Source organism: Microplitis mediator, chromosome 5, assembly GCF_029852145.1.
Source record: "Microplitis mediator isolate UGA2020A chromosome 5, iyMicMedi2.1, whole genome shotgun sequence".
Taxonomy (NCBI): Eukaryota; Metazoa; Arthropoda; class Insecta; order Hymenoptera; family Braconidae; genus Microplitis; species Microplitis mediator.
In genome coordinates this window covers 18,559,167-18,572,952 of record NC_079973.1, presented here as the reverse complement: position 1 = coordinate 18,572,952, position 13,786 = coordinate 18,559,167, and the positions used below count along the sequence as shown (strand labels likewise).

Genomic DNA, 13,786 nt, shown 5'->3' with positions numbered 1-13,786 from the left:
AAAAGTGAACAATTGGTAAAAATAAAAATAAATTAATAAATTTAAAAGTTAAAAAATTTAAAAGTTGTGACGATGTATTTGTTAAGCGTCTGTGCACTTTGTTTAAATTATTTTAATATAATATAAATCCAAAAAAAATTTTGAAAATAATTATAAGGCTAGTTGTGTGTCGAATCCACAACGTATAGCAAATATTCGGTATTTTCCCCACATTTAAAAAATCTTATAAAATCTTATAACTAACACCGGCTGAATTGGCCAGCCTCGGAGCCAAACTTGCTCAAGGTGCGACTTAAACAACGTGTGATGGAGCGGAACATGGCAGCGACACGAAATTCACCCCTTACGGCACGTCGGAAGGATCGACTCCTGTCGCATCTCAAGCGGAAGTCACTCCTCGCAAGTACGTCCCAATACTAATTTATCCTCATCTCTTCCATGCCAAAAGCACTATAAATATTTATTTATATAATAATCATTATTATTTTAACAATATAAATAATCTTAAATTTATATATATAGATATATATTTTCTATTTATCACTTTACCCCAATAAATTTTCATTTTATTTATTTTACATTATTTTTTTATCCATTATATTTTTATTTACATTCAATTATTCATTATTTTTTAATTATAAACTAACAGTTTTTCATTTTTTAATTGTGCATTAGTTTGAATTTAATTTGATTGATTTGAATTTTTTTTTTGATGTTTTAATAACTGCATGAAATCAATTAACAGTTTTTATTTTAACTTAAATTTTTCAAAATTACTTATAATTTATATAAAGTCAATTATTTTACTTTTTTTTCCAACAAATTATTTTATAATGTATCTATTAAAAATTTTTTTATCGAATTTAAATACAATATATTCTTTAAATTAATTAATAAATATATATTCATTAAAGTATGATGATTATTAATTTATATTATTATTTAATAGACTCAGCTTCAAATCCTGAATCCGGGCCTAATTCACCGCCAACAGGAAACAATTCCCAAGCGAGTCCAACTGCTGGTAGTAATACTCCAATTCAAGAGGTAATTTATCTTGTTGTCAACTAAAATTAATTTTATTAATTATTATCGATATATACCCACATGAAAAAAAAAGATAATACAAATATATCATAGAAAATATATTGAATTACATGTAATATTATATCGTGGTAAAATTTTTGATGGCACTATATATATTTTTGACATATTCAAATATATGTTCATTGATTTATATATGTAATTTTATATTATTTCATACACAACTGATGTATTGATAGTTTAATTTTTTAAACTTTTCTTACAATCTCAAATATTTTCTCAAGTCCAATAAAGTTTTGAAGTATGAAATATATAAATTATTTTTAATATAATTAAAAAAATAGTATATTACACACCAAGGGAGGAAAATAGAGCATTCCAACCCGCGTAATTGCCTACCTGAGCCGAAGGCAGTAGTGACTAATACGCCGATTAGGATGCCCTACTTTCCTTCATGGTGTGCATAAGATTTTTCATCAGATCTGCAACTGAAAGTTTAAATTCCTGTCCTGTTTAGAGGGAAGAAAGTCGTTAATTTCTTTTATGATAAAAATTAGCGCATGCGCCATTCTTCTCACAAACAGAGGCAGAAATTTAAACTTTCAGATACAAATCTGGTGAAAAATAGTATACACATTACGGAGGAAAGTAAGATGTCCCAATTCGCGTGTTTGTAAGATGTCCCAATTATACACGTGGGTTGAAATGTCGTATTTTCCTTCCTTGGTATGTAATATACTATATCAACGCGAGATATCTACTTTTTAATAGAGTTATTTTTTTTTCACCGTGTACTTAATAAATAATACTATTATAATTTTTATAATGATAGATAATAATATAAATAATTAATAATAATTACTTGTTGATATTAAACCAGGAAAATGAAAATATACAGTACGGAGGACCTCTAACAAGTAGTAGTCAACAAGGAAGTCTTTCAGATCTATCATTATTTAGTTCACCATCAATGCCGAATATATCATTAGGCAGACCTCATGTACCATCATCTAGTTCTTCTTCCGTAAGTACCAAATAAATAAACCTTAAAAATAGCAAATAAAAAATAAATAATTTAACACTTCAGAGTGGATCAAAACTAGCGCCAGTATCAGAAGCCGAAGTCCGTGCAGCATTTACAGCACGACTAGGTATGCCATTAACAGGAGAAATGTTACCTGGAACCCTGCCATTTTATCCATCACTAACTGTCATTGAGGGCGAGCCGTCATATATTCATAAACAAATGCAAAATTTGGAACAACAAGGAAGTCGACAGCATACAGTCTATCATAATTCCCCTATAACGGATACTCAAGTAGCTCACGCAAGACTTCATAAGGCTGGTCACCGGCCTTTAGGTAGTATGTTCACTCTTCATTATCACCTTCGTACGTGTCAACTCTTGGAAGACAGACAACTAAGACTGAGACAGCAACAACAACAACAACAACAACAACAACAACAATAATAATAATAAATTAGAAAAAATTTTTTTTAAAAACATTTACAAATCTTCCAAGACCCTACACCCGCGTTAATTAATATGCACATCAATTTATAACAATTAATTCAAATAATTTATTTGTCCAACAGGTAGAACACAGTCAGCACCTCTACCTCTAGGCCATCCGATGCTCCAAGGCGGTATAATAGCACCTCCGACGACTCACTACGAAGAGTATCTCGCTGAAAAGCAATTACACGATCAACAGCAGGCTCACAATTATTTGAAACAACAGATACGTCAAACAGTACTGACCCGAGTGGTATCACGCAGTGGCGGGCAAGCCAATCAGCTGGACGAGGCGCCAGAAACCGAGGAGTCTGAGGTGATAGATCTCACGGGGAAGAAGGAAATCCAGGAGGAGAGTGAAATATCTAAACAACAACGTGATCGCGAACAATTTCTTCAGCAGCAACGGGATCTTATGATGCGTCATACGCTACAAGTTAACGAAAGTCCGGCCTATGTTGGCACTAGAAATTCACAATCTGCTCGGCCACTGTCCAGGGCGCTGTCGAGTCCGCTTGTTCACTTAGGTATGCAATTTTTAATGTCATGAGGGTATTAAGTTTATTCATGTGTGTTGTAATGAAGGATGAAAATGGAAATATGTTGTAGCATATTTAAATTTTTTAGTATAAATATAAATTTTATTGATTAATGTTTGACAAGTTAATGAATAATTAATCGTGTGTAACAGGACCTCAGGGTACTGGCGGAGATGTGTTTGCTCGTGGTTCACCTCATCGACCTACCACGGGGCTGGCCTACGATCCATTGATGCTTAAACACGCGTGTGTGTGCGGCGAAACAGTCAGAGGTCATCCAGAACATGGAGGACGACTGCAGAGTGTATGGGCTAGACTATCTGAGACCGGATTACTGCAACGTTGCGATCGCATTCGTTCGCGTAAAGCCACATTAGAAGAAATTCAAACCTGCCATAGTGAAGCTCACACCCTTTTATTTGGTACGACAGTTAAATTTTTCACAAAAATATATTTTTAAATATCAATTATTAATTATTATCATTGACATAATACAGGTACAAATCCACTAAATCGACAAAAATTAGATCTATCAAAGTTATCACCGCTGCCAATTAAAAATTTTGTCCGATTACCGTGCGGTGGTGTGGGCGTTGACTCAGATACTACGTGGAATGACCTTCATACTGCACCCGCGGCTCGAATGGCTGTCGGTTGTGTTGTTGACTTGGCCTTCAAAGCGGCAATGGGTGACATAAAAAATGGGTTCGCAGTTGTCAGGCCGCCAGGTCATCATGCCGAGCCAAATCAGGCCATGGGCTTTTGTTTTTTTAATTCGGTTGCTATAGCCGCTAAACTTTTGCAACAAAAATTAAATACTAGGAAAATTCTTATTTTAGACTGGGTAAATATTTATTTATTGTTTCATTATTTATGTTACTTATAAACCTGACTGTTTTTACAATTTAAGGTGAAAATGGTTAAGTTTTATCAACAACATATATTTATATTTGTAGGACGTACATCATGGTAATGGAACGCAACAAATGTTTTACGATGACCCGCGCGTACTTTATTTGTCAATCCATCGTCATGACGATGGAAATTTCTTTCCCGGAACTGGTGGATCAACAGAGTGTGGTGTTGGTGATGGACTTGGTTACAATGTCAATATATCATGGTCTGGTGTACTAAATCCGCCAATGGGTGATGCTGAATATTTAGCGGCATTTCGTACAGTCGTTATGCCAATAGCCAAGGAATTTAATCCAGATGTTGTCATTGTATCTGCGGGTTTTGATGCTGCGACTGGACATCCACCGCCATTGGGTGGATACAACGTCAGTCCAGCGTGTTTTGGAAGAATGACACAGTATTTATTAGAGCTTGCTGATGGCAAAGTTATACTTGCATTAGAGGGTGGTTATGATCTTGCTGCTATTTGTGATTCTGCACAGGAATGTGTCAGGGCACTGTTAGGTGATGAACCAACGCCGATACGTGATGAAGAACTTACGAGGGTACCATGTCAAAATGCCATTGATACTTTACAAAAAACTATTGCTATTCAGGTAATTTTTAAAATAATTATTATATTGTTTTAGTAATATGAAAAAATAGGATTTGATAAGTTCAATAAAATATTTTATGAGAAATTTTTGATAAAAAAAAAATTTACGGAGAAAAAAATATAGCTCTCAGAAGTATACTGTATAGTTACAGTAACAATACGCATTACTTATCTACTAGATTGTTACTGCAACGATCTACTGTATCATTCTGACAACAATACAGCAAATAGCATATTTGATTACAAAAAACACTTGTCAATAAATGCATCAACATAATTATGGAGATTCCACTCTGTTAATTTATTAACTACCCGTGGGTCCATATTTCAACATCATAATTATTTTTCACACTTTTTTTTATTAAACATCTGCTAGCAACAATTACTCAATTCACAAAATAGTTGGCGCAAAAATGGATGTTTAAACAGATTAGACAGTAGCGTGTGAGGTGACGACTACGAAAAGTCGTATAGGGCTCACAGCTATCTAATAGATAATTACAAGAACGATACGTTACCATAAGTGTACGTATTGTTGGGGTAACGATCTATGAGTAGCTATACTTTAGATCGTTCGAGGAGCTATACTTTTTTTTTCCGTGTGCTGACTTCTTCAGGGCTCTACAATGAGAACCAAATTTACAAATTATTACAGATGTTAGTATAAAATTTAGTATATAAATTCCAATATAGTCACCTAGATAACAATTAGATATATACTAGTATTGATAATATGCAAGTATGTACAATCAAAAATACAAATCATCAAAATTAGACGTTTTAGATATTCGTCGAAGTCAAATATATGAAATTGAAAACTAACGGTCAAAATAATTGCTTTAGCCGCTTCCACATAATCATAATAATATTTTTGTCCATATTTCCCATAAAATCACGAATATTAAATATAATGAACTCAAACATGAATAAGTAAATTGAATTTTATAGATTTTAACTCCAAATTAAGTTATATTAATTCAAACAATATTTACAATAAAAAAGTTAACGGAGTAAACGCGGAATGGATGCGAAGTGAATGCAGAGCGGATGACTGTTCATTTATTTAATCCTAGTGAAATTTACTCCTAAAAAGAGTTCATTTTAATATTAGAACTCTGAATCGGAGTGAATGCGAACTTAAATAAAATCCAAATCACTTCGTTGAAAAAATAAACTTCCTATTTACTTCGTACGCGGAGTAATTTTTTTTGACTCCGGAACTCCGAGTCACGGAGTGTATTCGGATTTAAATGAAATCCTTAATCGCTCTGAATTCACTCCCGATTTTTTACAATATATGTTTTTTTAAATAATAAATTTTATAAGTTTATTGCTTGAATTATATTTTAACATCCAATTATACTAATTAAAAAAAAAATGTCCAGAGTATCTCATATCCAAGTTATCATTAAAGGTGAACTATAGATATTTAATAGGGATTTATTAATAAAAAAAATATGATAGTAAGAAAGTATTGAAATATTAATATATGAATGTAGATAAACCTTAATAATATATGATTACATCAATAATTGAAGAATAAACTATATAAAATATTAAGGATTGTATTATAATAAAAATAGAAATAAATCAATAGATTATTAATTTTAATTGAGTTCATGAGACATTAGCTGATTAAATAATTATCGTCGAAACTCGGGGTCGTTTTGTATGCAGTAATAGCAAGTGGTAGAATTCCATCATAAAATTAAAAAAAAAAAATGACATTTTATTTTTCAATAAAATCTATTTTTATTTTTTACTTATTTCACGATTCAAAATAACAAATCTGTCATAAACTTTTTTTTATTTTTTTTTACATTTATCTAAATTCTTCACAGAATAAAAGGACAATTATTATGAGATAAAAATTTAAAATATATAAAATAGCAAAAAAAAAAAAAAATATATAAATAGGGTAAACGCACCAATAGATGGACAGTTAAGCAGACTCTCATGTTTTTTAATCGAAATGAAGCAATAAAATATAAATAAGTTATAATAAAATGAATTATACTTAAGCAAAAATGTTTAATTAACTAGAAAAAAATAATTAAAACTTTGTATAACGTAGTGATTGATTACAAAAAAGGAAAATTTAAGAAAAAGTCCGAATTCCTAGTAGATGGACGAAATCTCCAATAGATGGACAGCCAATACCAGTAGATGGACGCTTCTTGCAAATGATATTTTCGTCTTCTTATACATATAAAAAATTATTAAATTTTTCATAATACCAGTATGTCTTTAATACAATTAATTAAAAAAACAAATGTTAGAAAATAATTTTCAAAATATATGTAGTATTTTTATTATCTTAAAAAATTTCTTACTCTTACATATTAGGTAAAGCAAAATATATGATAATATATTACGTAATATTAATTAACAATTTATAAATTATTAATTATTTTGCTTACATTTTATTTATATTAAAAAAATAATAAATAAATAAAAATGAGTTTATGTTAACAAACAATTTTATTCAAATGTTATGAAAAAAAAAAAAAAATAGAAAATTTACCCGATAAATCCAATTTCCATCTATTGGGTTAAGGTCAGAAATTTATCTCCAATAGATGGACGGCAAATTTTATTAATTTTTTTCAATTTTATTAGTTAATTATTAAATTAATAAATTTGTTAATGAACTACGAACACAATCACATGATACATATCTTAGTTTTTTATTTATTTATATTAGTTATCACAAATATAGTTTACCGGTTGTCTGTCACATGCTTAGTAATGGTGGCGCTTTTGAAGCAAAATGTCGTCACGTCAAAATAAAAATAATTTTTTTTATGATTATAACATATATTAAATTGAAAAAAAATTATTTTCTAACATCAGAAATATATATAATTTAAAATAAAAATTTTTATGTTACATTTTCATTCCTAAATTTTATTTAATCGGTTATTAAAATAATATTCGTCCATCTATTGGGGGGTGTCCATCTATTGGTGTATTTACCCTATAAAACTGTTTTAATTATTTATCTTAAAATTATTTTATTAATAAAATCTGTAAGGGGAACAATTAGACTCTGGTTAGAGGGGGGGGGGCTTTTAATCGGATTCTTTATCTAACTAAATATTTTATTTGCATACTCGCAATCAGTACTTTTATTTAATTAATTAAAAAAAAAATATTACTATCATTTATCGTAATTAAATAAATAAATTTATTTGTATTGTTACAGATGTTACATTGGCCATGTGTTAAACTTGCCGCACATACAGCAGCAATGAGTGCTGTACAAGCAAGTCAAAAAGAACATGATGAAACAGATACTGTATCTGCGATGGCTTCTTTGTCAATGCAACAGCCAACAAATTTAACGTAATTATTATAATTATAAATATATCCCGTTTCTAATTTCAAAAGGGTATATTTTTACACCCCCCTCTGATTTTAGAGAGCTTCCCAAAACTAAAGGAGTATATAATTATTTTATATAATACATGTTCAAAATAAACACCGTTAAATACCTAACCTCGGCGTCATAAACTTTTTCATTTAACACTCATCATTTCTGATTGGTCAAATGCAGTGTTTAAACTTTCTGAAAGCATTTGTGCATCCCTTCTACCGCAAAATTTGATGAAAATAGGCGTGATATATCCTTTCTCTATAATCTAAGTTATCAAAATGTTCAAGTTCAAGATAGGTTACCGGGATGAACTTTACCTAAAGCTGCATCACTCGCAAAAAAAAAATTCTCTAGATTAAACATCCGCATGAAATTGATCGGCTAACGATTGTGGATCGTCATTTACTAATAAATTTGTGTCACCTTAAATTTATAACCTGAACTGTAATTTTATCAAAAAGTGATTATAAGTAAAAATAAATACTTTATTTTAATAAAATAGAATCAAAGGAGGATATTAATTAACCTAAAATTTTAATACCTGTTGGTTTTATGTTTAGAAAAAAACTTGTTAAAGTTTTTATATTAAATAATACATGTATCAGACTGTTTATTAGGTTAGTTTTCATGTTTGTTGTTCAATAAAACAATAAAATAAACATTTTAGTGATTTCCCTATCCAAAAATTCCCATAGAATCCACTCAACTGCGACAAAAACTGCATAGAAACCAATACAGCCTATAGGATTCTATGCGGTTTTTGTCGCAGTTAAGTGGATTCTATAGGAATTTTTGAATAGGGTTTTTATAAATAAATAAACTGAACAAAAAAAAAAAAACATTGATTTCTATAAAGACAAATTATTAAAATGATCGCGACCGTATGACGCCAACGTTAAGCATTTAACGACGTTTTAATTTTGAGCATTTATGAAATAAAATATCGTAGACAACTAGTGACATCAAGTATAATACTCGATGGCACTAGTTATCTAATGTACTATTTTCATTGCCAATCGTTCTGTAGATTTTTCTTATACCCATAAAACAATTTTTTTCAATTCTTGAGCAAGTCTGCTCTCAAGAGCGATGGGTGCTAGTGTCTTTTTCTACGTATGTGTCTTGCTGCAGATACTTGTGACCAGATTTAAATTACAAGCCTAGTGCAAGCTTTACACAAGAACCCTATCCAAAAATTTCCATAGAATCCACTCAAATGCGACAAAAACCGCATAGAAACCAAAACAGTCTATAGGATTCTATGCGGTTTTTGTCGCATTTGAGTGAATTCTATGGGCATTTTTGGATAGGGAAATTCGTGCTAGATTATAACTCAATTCTGGAGGAAGATTATAGTTGAAAATAGTTGCGCATGGCTTGCTCAAGATCTGCTCAAGGCTAAAAATTGACCTTGATCCTTGGGCAGATCTTGTGCAAGCCACGGGTAAGTACTTACTGTAAGTTATACTGGTGCAAGAAATGCGTTTGACACTTTTTCATTGCACTGTGTTCAAGATATCTTAAATATTCTTGTGTACGATACCATGAGCAAGACATACACAAATCTTGACATAGGTTTCTTGATACACGATATTGCGAAGGACACATACGTAGAAAAAGACTCTAGCAGCTAGAGGTCTTGCTCAATATACTTACTCCAGAATCTTGCTCAAACATGTGTTACTAGGGTAGCTGGAAATTAAAAGAAAAATTTTGAAAGCCAAAAGGGCATATAGCTTGAATTATATATGGGGCATTCCATGCCAAATCACCGAGGTTTCGGCCCGACCCCCTTCGATTTCGCTGAAAATTTTTTATCATTTTCTACCCTACCAAAGACATTTTCCTGAATTTTTTCAGATTTTTTTACCCAACCCAAAAAAAGTTACGAATTTTTGAAAAAAAACGTTCTTTTTTTTCAAATTGCTGTAACTTTGACACAAATTGACCTTTTGGCACTTTTTTTTTTTGAAAAATTTTGTTTTTAATTGTAGTTTTCAGAAAAAAATACAAAAAATTTTTCGGAAGTCACGATATATAAAATATTTCAGTTTTTTCAATAAAACCGTAATTTTTTCGAAGTCGGAAACCTTCGATTCTCAATTTTTTGTCTCAAAAAACACTTCAACCAAGACAGTATTTAACCCCGCTATTCCCATTTTGTGCCGACTTTCCTTTATATTTTTTTTTTTTCGATTAAAAATAAAAAAATTTCTTAATTAGGCTTGTTTTTTATGACTTTGCGCTGAAATTTTTTTGGATTGTTTTTAAAAGCTCAGAAGTTGAATAAAATTGGACAAAAAGAACCGTAAAGTGTATTAGGGACAAGGATTGATTTTTTAGGAAGAAAATTCCCAATTTTTAAATATAGTGAAACCTAAACTTACAACTAACCTTCTCAATAAGACAATTTATAGATAAACTGAGAAAAATATCGATAGCCCTAACTGAGAATCAAACCTAGACCATGTCGGTATCGTGCCGAGTACTATACCAGTTGAGATATCGCGTGCTTAAAGGTAAAAGGGCTTATAGCTAAGGGTTAATAGGGATTTGTGGTGAAAGGGCGTATAAAAAATTTTTTTTTGCCATTCGGTTTGAAATTGTCTGAAACGTAAAAATTTGTGAAAAAAAAAAAATTGGTATCCTAAAGGTGAAAGGGCGTATCTCAAGACATACGCCCTTTCACCTTTAAGAAAAGTACTACTTAAAGGTAAAAGGGCGCGTAAAAAAAAATCGTATTTTTTATACCAAATGTTAAATAACGCGTTACTAAAACCAAAAGAGCGTATAAAAAAAAATTTTTTCGATCCAATCAATGTAAAAATGTAGAAAACATTAAAATCTATGGAAAAAACAAAAAAAAAATTTTTTTGTTATACGCCCTTTTGGTTTTAAGAAAAAATTTTTTTAAAGTCATAAGGGCGTATCCTGTTTTTTCAGTTGTTATCAATTATAGGTCAGAGTAAGAGAAAAAATTACAAGGGTAATAAAAATTATCACTCCATTACTTAATTGATCTGAACAAATATTTATTTAAGTAAAAAACCGAATTTCTTTATTTAATTTTGATCGAATCTTAAGTTTGTTATATTTTTTTTAATTCAACAATTGATGTAAAAAATATGTATAATTCGAGAATGAAAAAAATGCATTTAAAAAATTTTAAATTCTATGAGTGCAGTGAAAATTGATTTAACCAAATTAATAAAATGTACTTTTAGATTTTTTAATTTTTCAAAGGTGCATTTTTTCATTTTTCAATCAAGGTTTCATTTTCTATTTTCTGTTTTTTTTTTTTTTTTTTTTTTTCATCGGTATTATCAAAGTCCAATTTTCAGCGATGATAATAGTTTATAAATTTTTTTTATTATTATCAAGTTATGTTCTAAAAAAAAAAATAAAAAATCTTTTTTTTTATAATCTTATAGGTACAGATGATCCTGACGATGGCGATGGCATAGGACCAATACCCTGATGAATTTAATTTTCCTTCATTTTTCATTCGTTTTTCCACTTGAATAAATATTTGTTCTTATAAATTAAATTGTGGAGTGGTAATTTTGATTGGAGTGACATTTTTTTTTCTTACTCTGACCTATAACTGATACTAAATCGAAAAAACAGGATAGGCCCTTTTACCTTTAGATCACCAAAATTTCGAATTCTTAAAAGTAAAAGGGCGTATAATTAAAGACATACGCCCTTTTACCTTTCAATTTTTTTTTTTCAATTTTAAGCGTAGAATGTGTCTACTACTCGATTGGCAATAAAAAAAAAAGTATGCGCCCTTTTACCTTTGCAAAGGGCGCATAAATTGTTATAAGCCCTTTTACCTTTAAGCACGCGATATACGGTACTACACTATATTCCGTTCAATTTGATCTAAAATTGTCTATACGGCTATCGATATTTTTCTCAGTTTATCTATAAATTGTCTTATTGAGAAGGTTAGTTGTAAGTTTAGGTTTCACTATATTTAAAAATTGGGAATTTTCTTCCTAAAAAATCAATCCTTGTCCCTAATACACTTTACGGTTCTTTTTGTCCAATTTTATTCAACTTCTGAGCTTTTAAAAACAATCCAAAAAAATTTCAGCGCAAAGTCATAAAAAACAAGCCTAATTAAGAAATTTTTTTATTTTTAATCGAAAAAAAAAAAATATAAAGGAAAGTCGGCACAAAATGGGAATAGCGGGGTTAAATACTGTCTTGGTTGAAGTGTTTTTTGAGACAAAAAATTGAGAATCGAAGGTTTCCGACTTCGAAAAAATTACGGTTTTATTGAAAAAACTGAAATATTTTATATATCGTGACTTCCGAAAAATTTTTTGTATTTTTTTCTGAAAACTACAATTAAAAACAAAATTTTTCAAAAAAAAAAAGTGCCAAAAGGTCAATTTGTGTCAAAGTTACAGCAATTTGAAAAAAAAGAACGTTTTTTTTCAAAAATTCGTAACTTTTTTTGGGTTGGGTAAAAAAATCTGAAAAAATTCAGGAAAATGTCTTTGGTAGGGTAGAAAATGATAAAAAATTTTCAGCGAAATCGAAGGGGGTCGGGCCGAAACCTCGGTGATTTGGCATGGAATGCCCCATATACACCCTTTTGGCTTTCAAAATATTGTTTTTTCAATGTTCAGCTTAAGAATAAGTCTACAATATGACTAGCAATTAAAAAAAAAATTATGCACCCTTTTGGTTTTAAATTTAGTGACTAAAGCCAAAATGCGTATAAAAATATGTCCTTTTGGAATAATGACGCGGCATAGTTGTCATTTTATTATATTTATTAATTTATTTATAATTTATAAATTTATAAAATTGCAGAAAAACGCCAGAACATTCCCGTGAAGTTTCCGAAGAACCAATGGAACAGGATGAGACAAAATAAAATAATTTAATAATTAAACAAATAATTGCACTTATTGTCCGTAACTATAAATTTAAATTGTTGATAGCTAAATAAAAAATGGATCTTCGTATGAATTTAATTAGTGTTCTCTCCCTATTTTCGAGAACAATTAATAAAAAAAAAAAAATAAATAAATATATAGTTAAAAATACCTGCCGTATTTTAACGTCAAATTGACGGGATAATATTTACATAATTAAATAAATGAATTTTCTCATACCGAAGCCCTCCACATTTAAAATATGAACCTTATCAACGGAGATTGATAAGTAAATTTTAGTTGTCACGGCTGGGCCGTAATTTTTATTAAATTGTTTAAGATAAATAAAAATAATAGTAAATCTTATTTTTATCTTAAACAATATTTAAATAATTATATTGTCTAACAATAAATATAAAAATTATTTGTAAATATATATATATGTATAATATATATATATTTTATATTATATCTCAATGATATAAATTATAAATATGACAAGGTTCTGACAACCAAATATCATTAATATGTAAATAATTATATTTTTTCTTTCGTTTTATTTTAATTATTATTTAAGTGTTTTAATTATTAAAATAATATATAATTTAATTTCAAATAGTTTACAATTATATTTGTTTATTGTGAATATTATTTTAATTATATAAGTGTCTTAAGTAGACAACGAATGATTTATGTAAATTATATTATATATATTTTACTATTACACTAATAAATTATAAATAAATAAAAACAAATTAACAATTACATAAGTTACATACTTTATGTAAATGGTTCAACGAAAGTTTATAAATATCACGCCCATGATTTAATAAGTCACTGTAATTATTATTAAAAAAATGCTAATGCATGAAATTTATAGATAGTTAAATTCATGAACAAAACAATTAA

At 29.3% G+C, this 13,786-nt stretch overlaps 1 protein-coding gene across 11 annotated transcripts in view; it reads left to right on the top strand.

Annotated features, from left to right (window-relative positions):
• LOC130669160 (histone deacetylase 4) overlaps window positions 1-13,416 on the top strand; it is a 135,391-nt gene extending 121,975 nt beyond the window's left edge. For 8 of the 11 annotated variants that reach the window (XM_057471910.1, XM_057471909.1, XM_057471907.1 and 5 more), the window contains 10 exons: window positions 263-403; window positions 950-1,047; window positions 1,925-2,068; window positions 2,132-2,408; window positions 2,641-3,087; window positions 3,252-3,521; window positions 3,597-3,943; window positions 4,056-4,610; window positions 7,815-7,954; window positions 12,813-13,416. In XM_057471910.1, coding sequence (XP_057327893.1) covers window positions 263-403; window positions 950-1,047; window positions 1,925-2,068; window positions 2,132-2,408; window positions 2,641-3,087; window positions 3,252-3,521; window positions 3,597-3,943; window positions 4,056-4,610; window positions 7,815-7,954; window positions 12,813-12,876 — 2,483 coding nt within the window. In that variant the 3' untranslated portion in view covers window positions 12,877-13,416. The remainder of the gene's footprint in view (window positions 1-262; window positions 404-949; window positions 1,048-1,924; window positions 2,069-2,131; window positions 2,409-2,640; window positions 3,088-3,251; window positions 3,522-3,596; window positions 3,944-4,055; window positions 4,611-7,814; window positions 7,955-12,812) is intronic. The other 3 variants (XM_057471906.1, XM_057471915.1, XM_057471912.1) reach the window with 3 other exon arrangements.
• The last annotated feature ends 370 nt before the right edge of the window (window positions 13,417-13,786 follow it).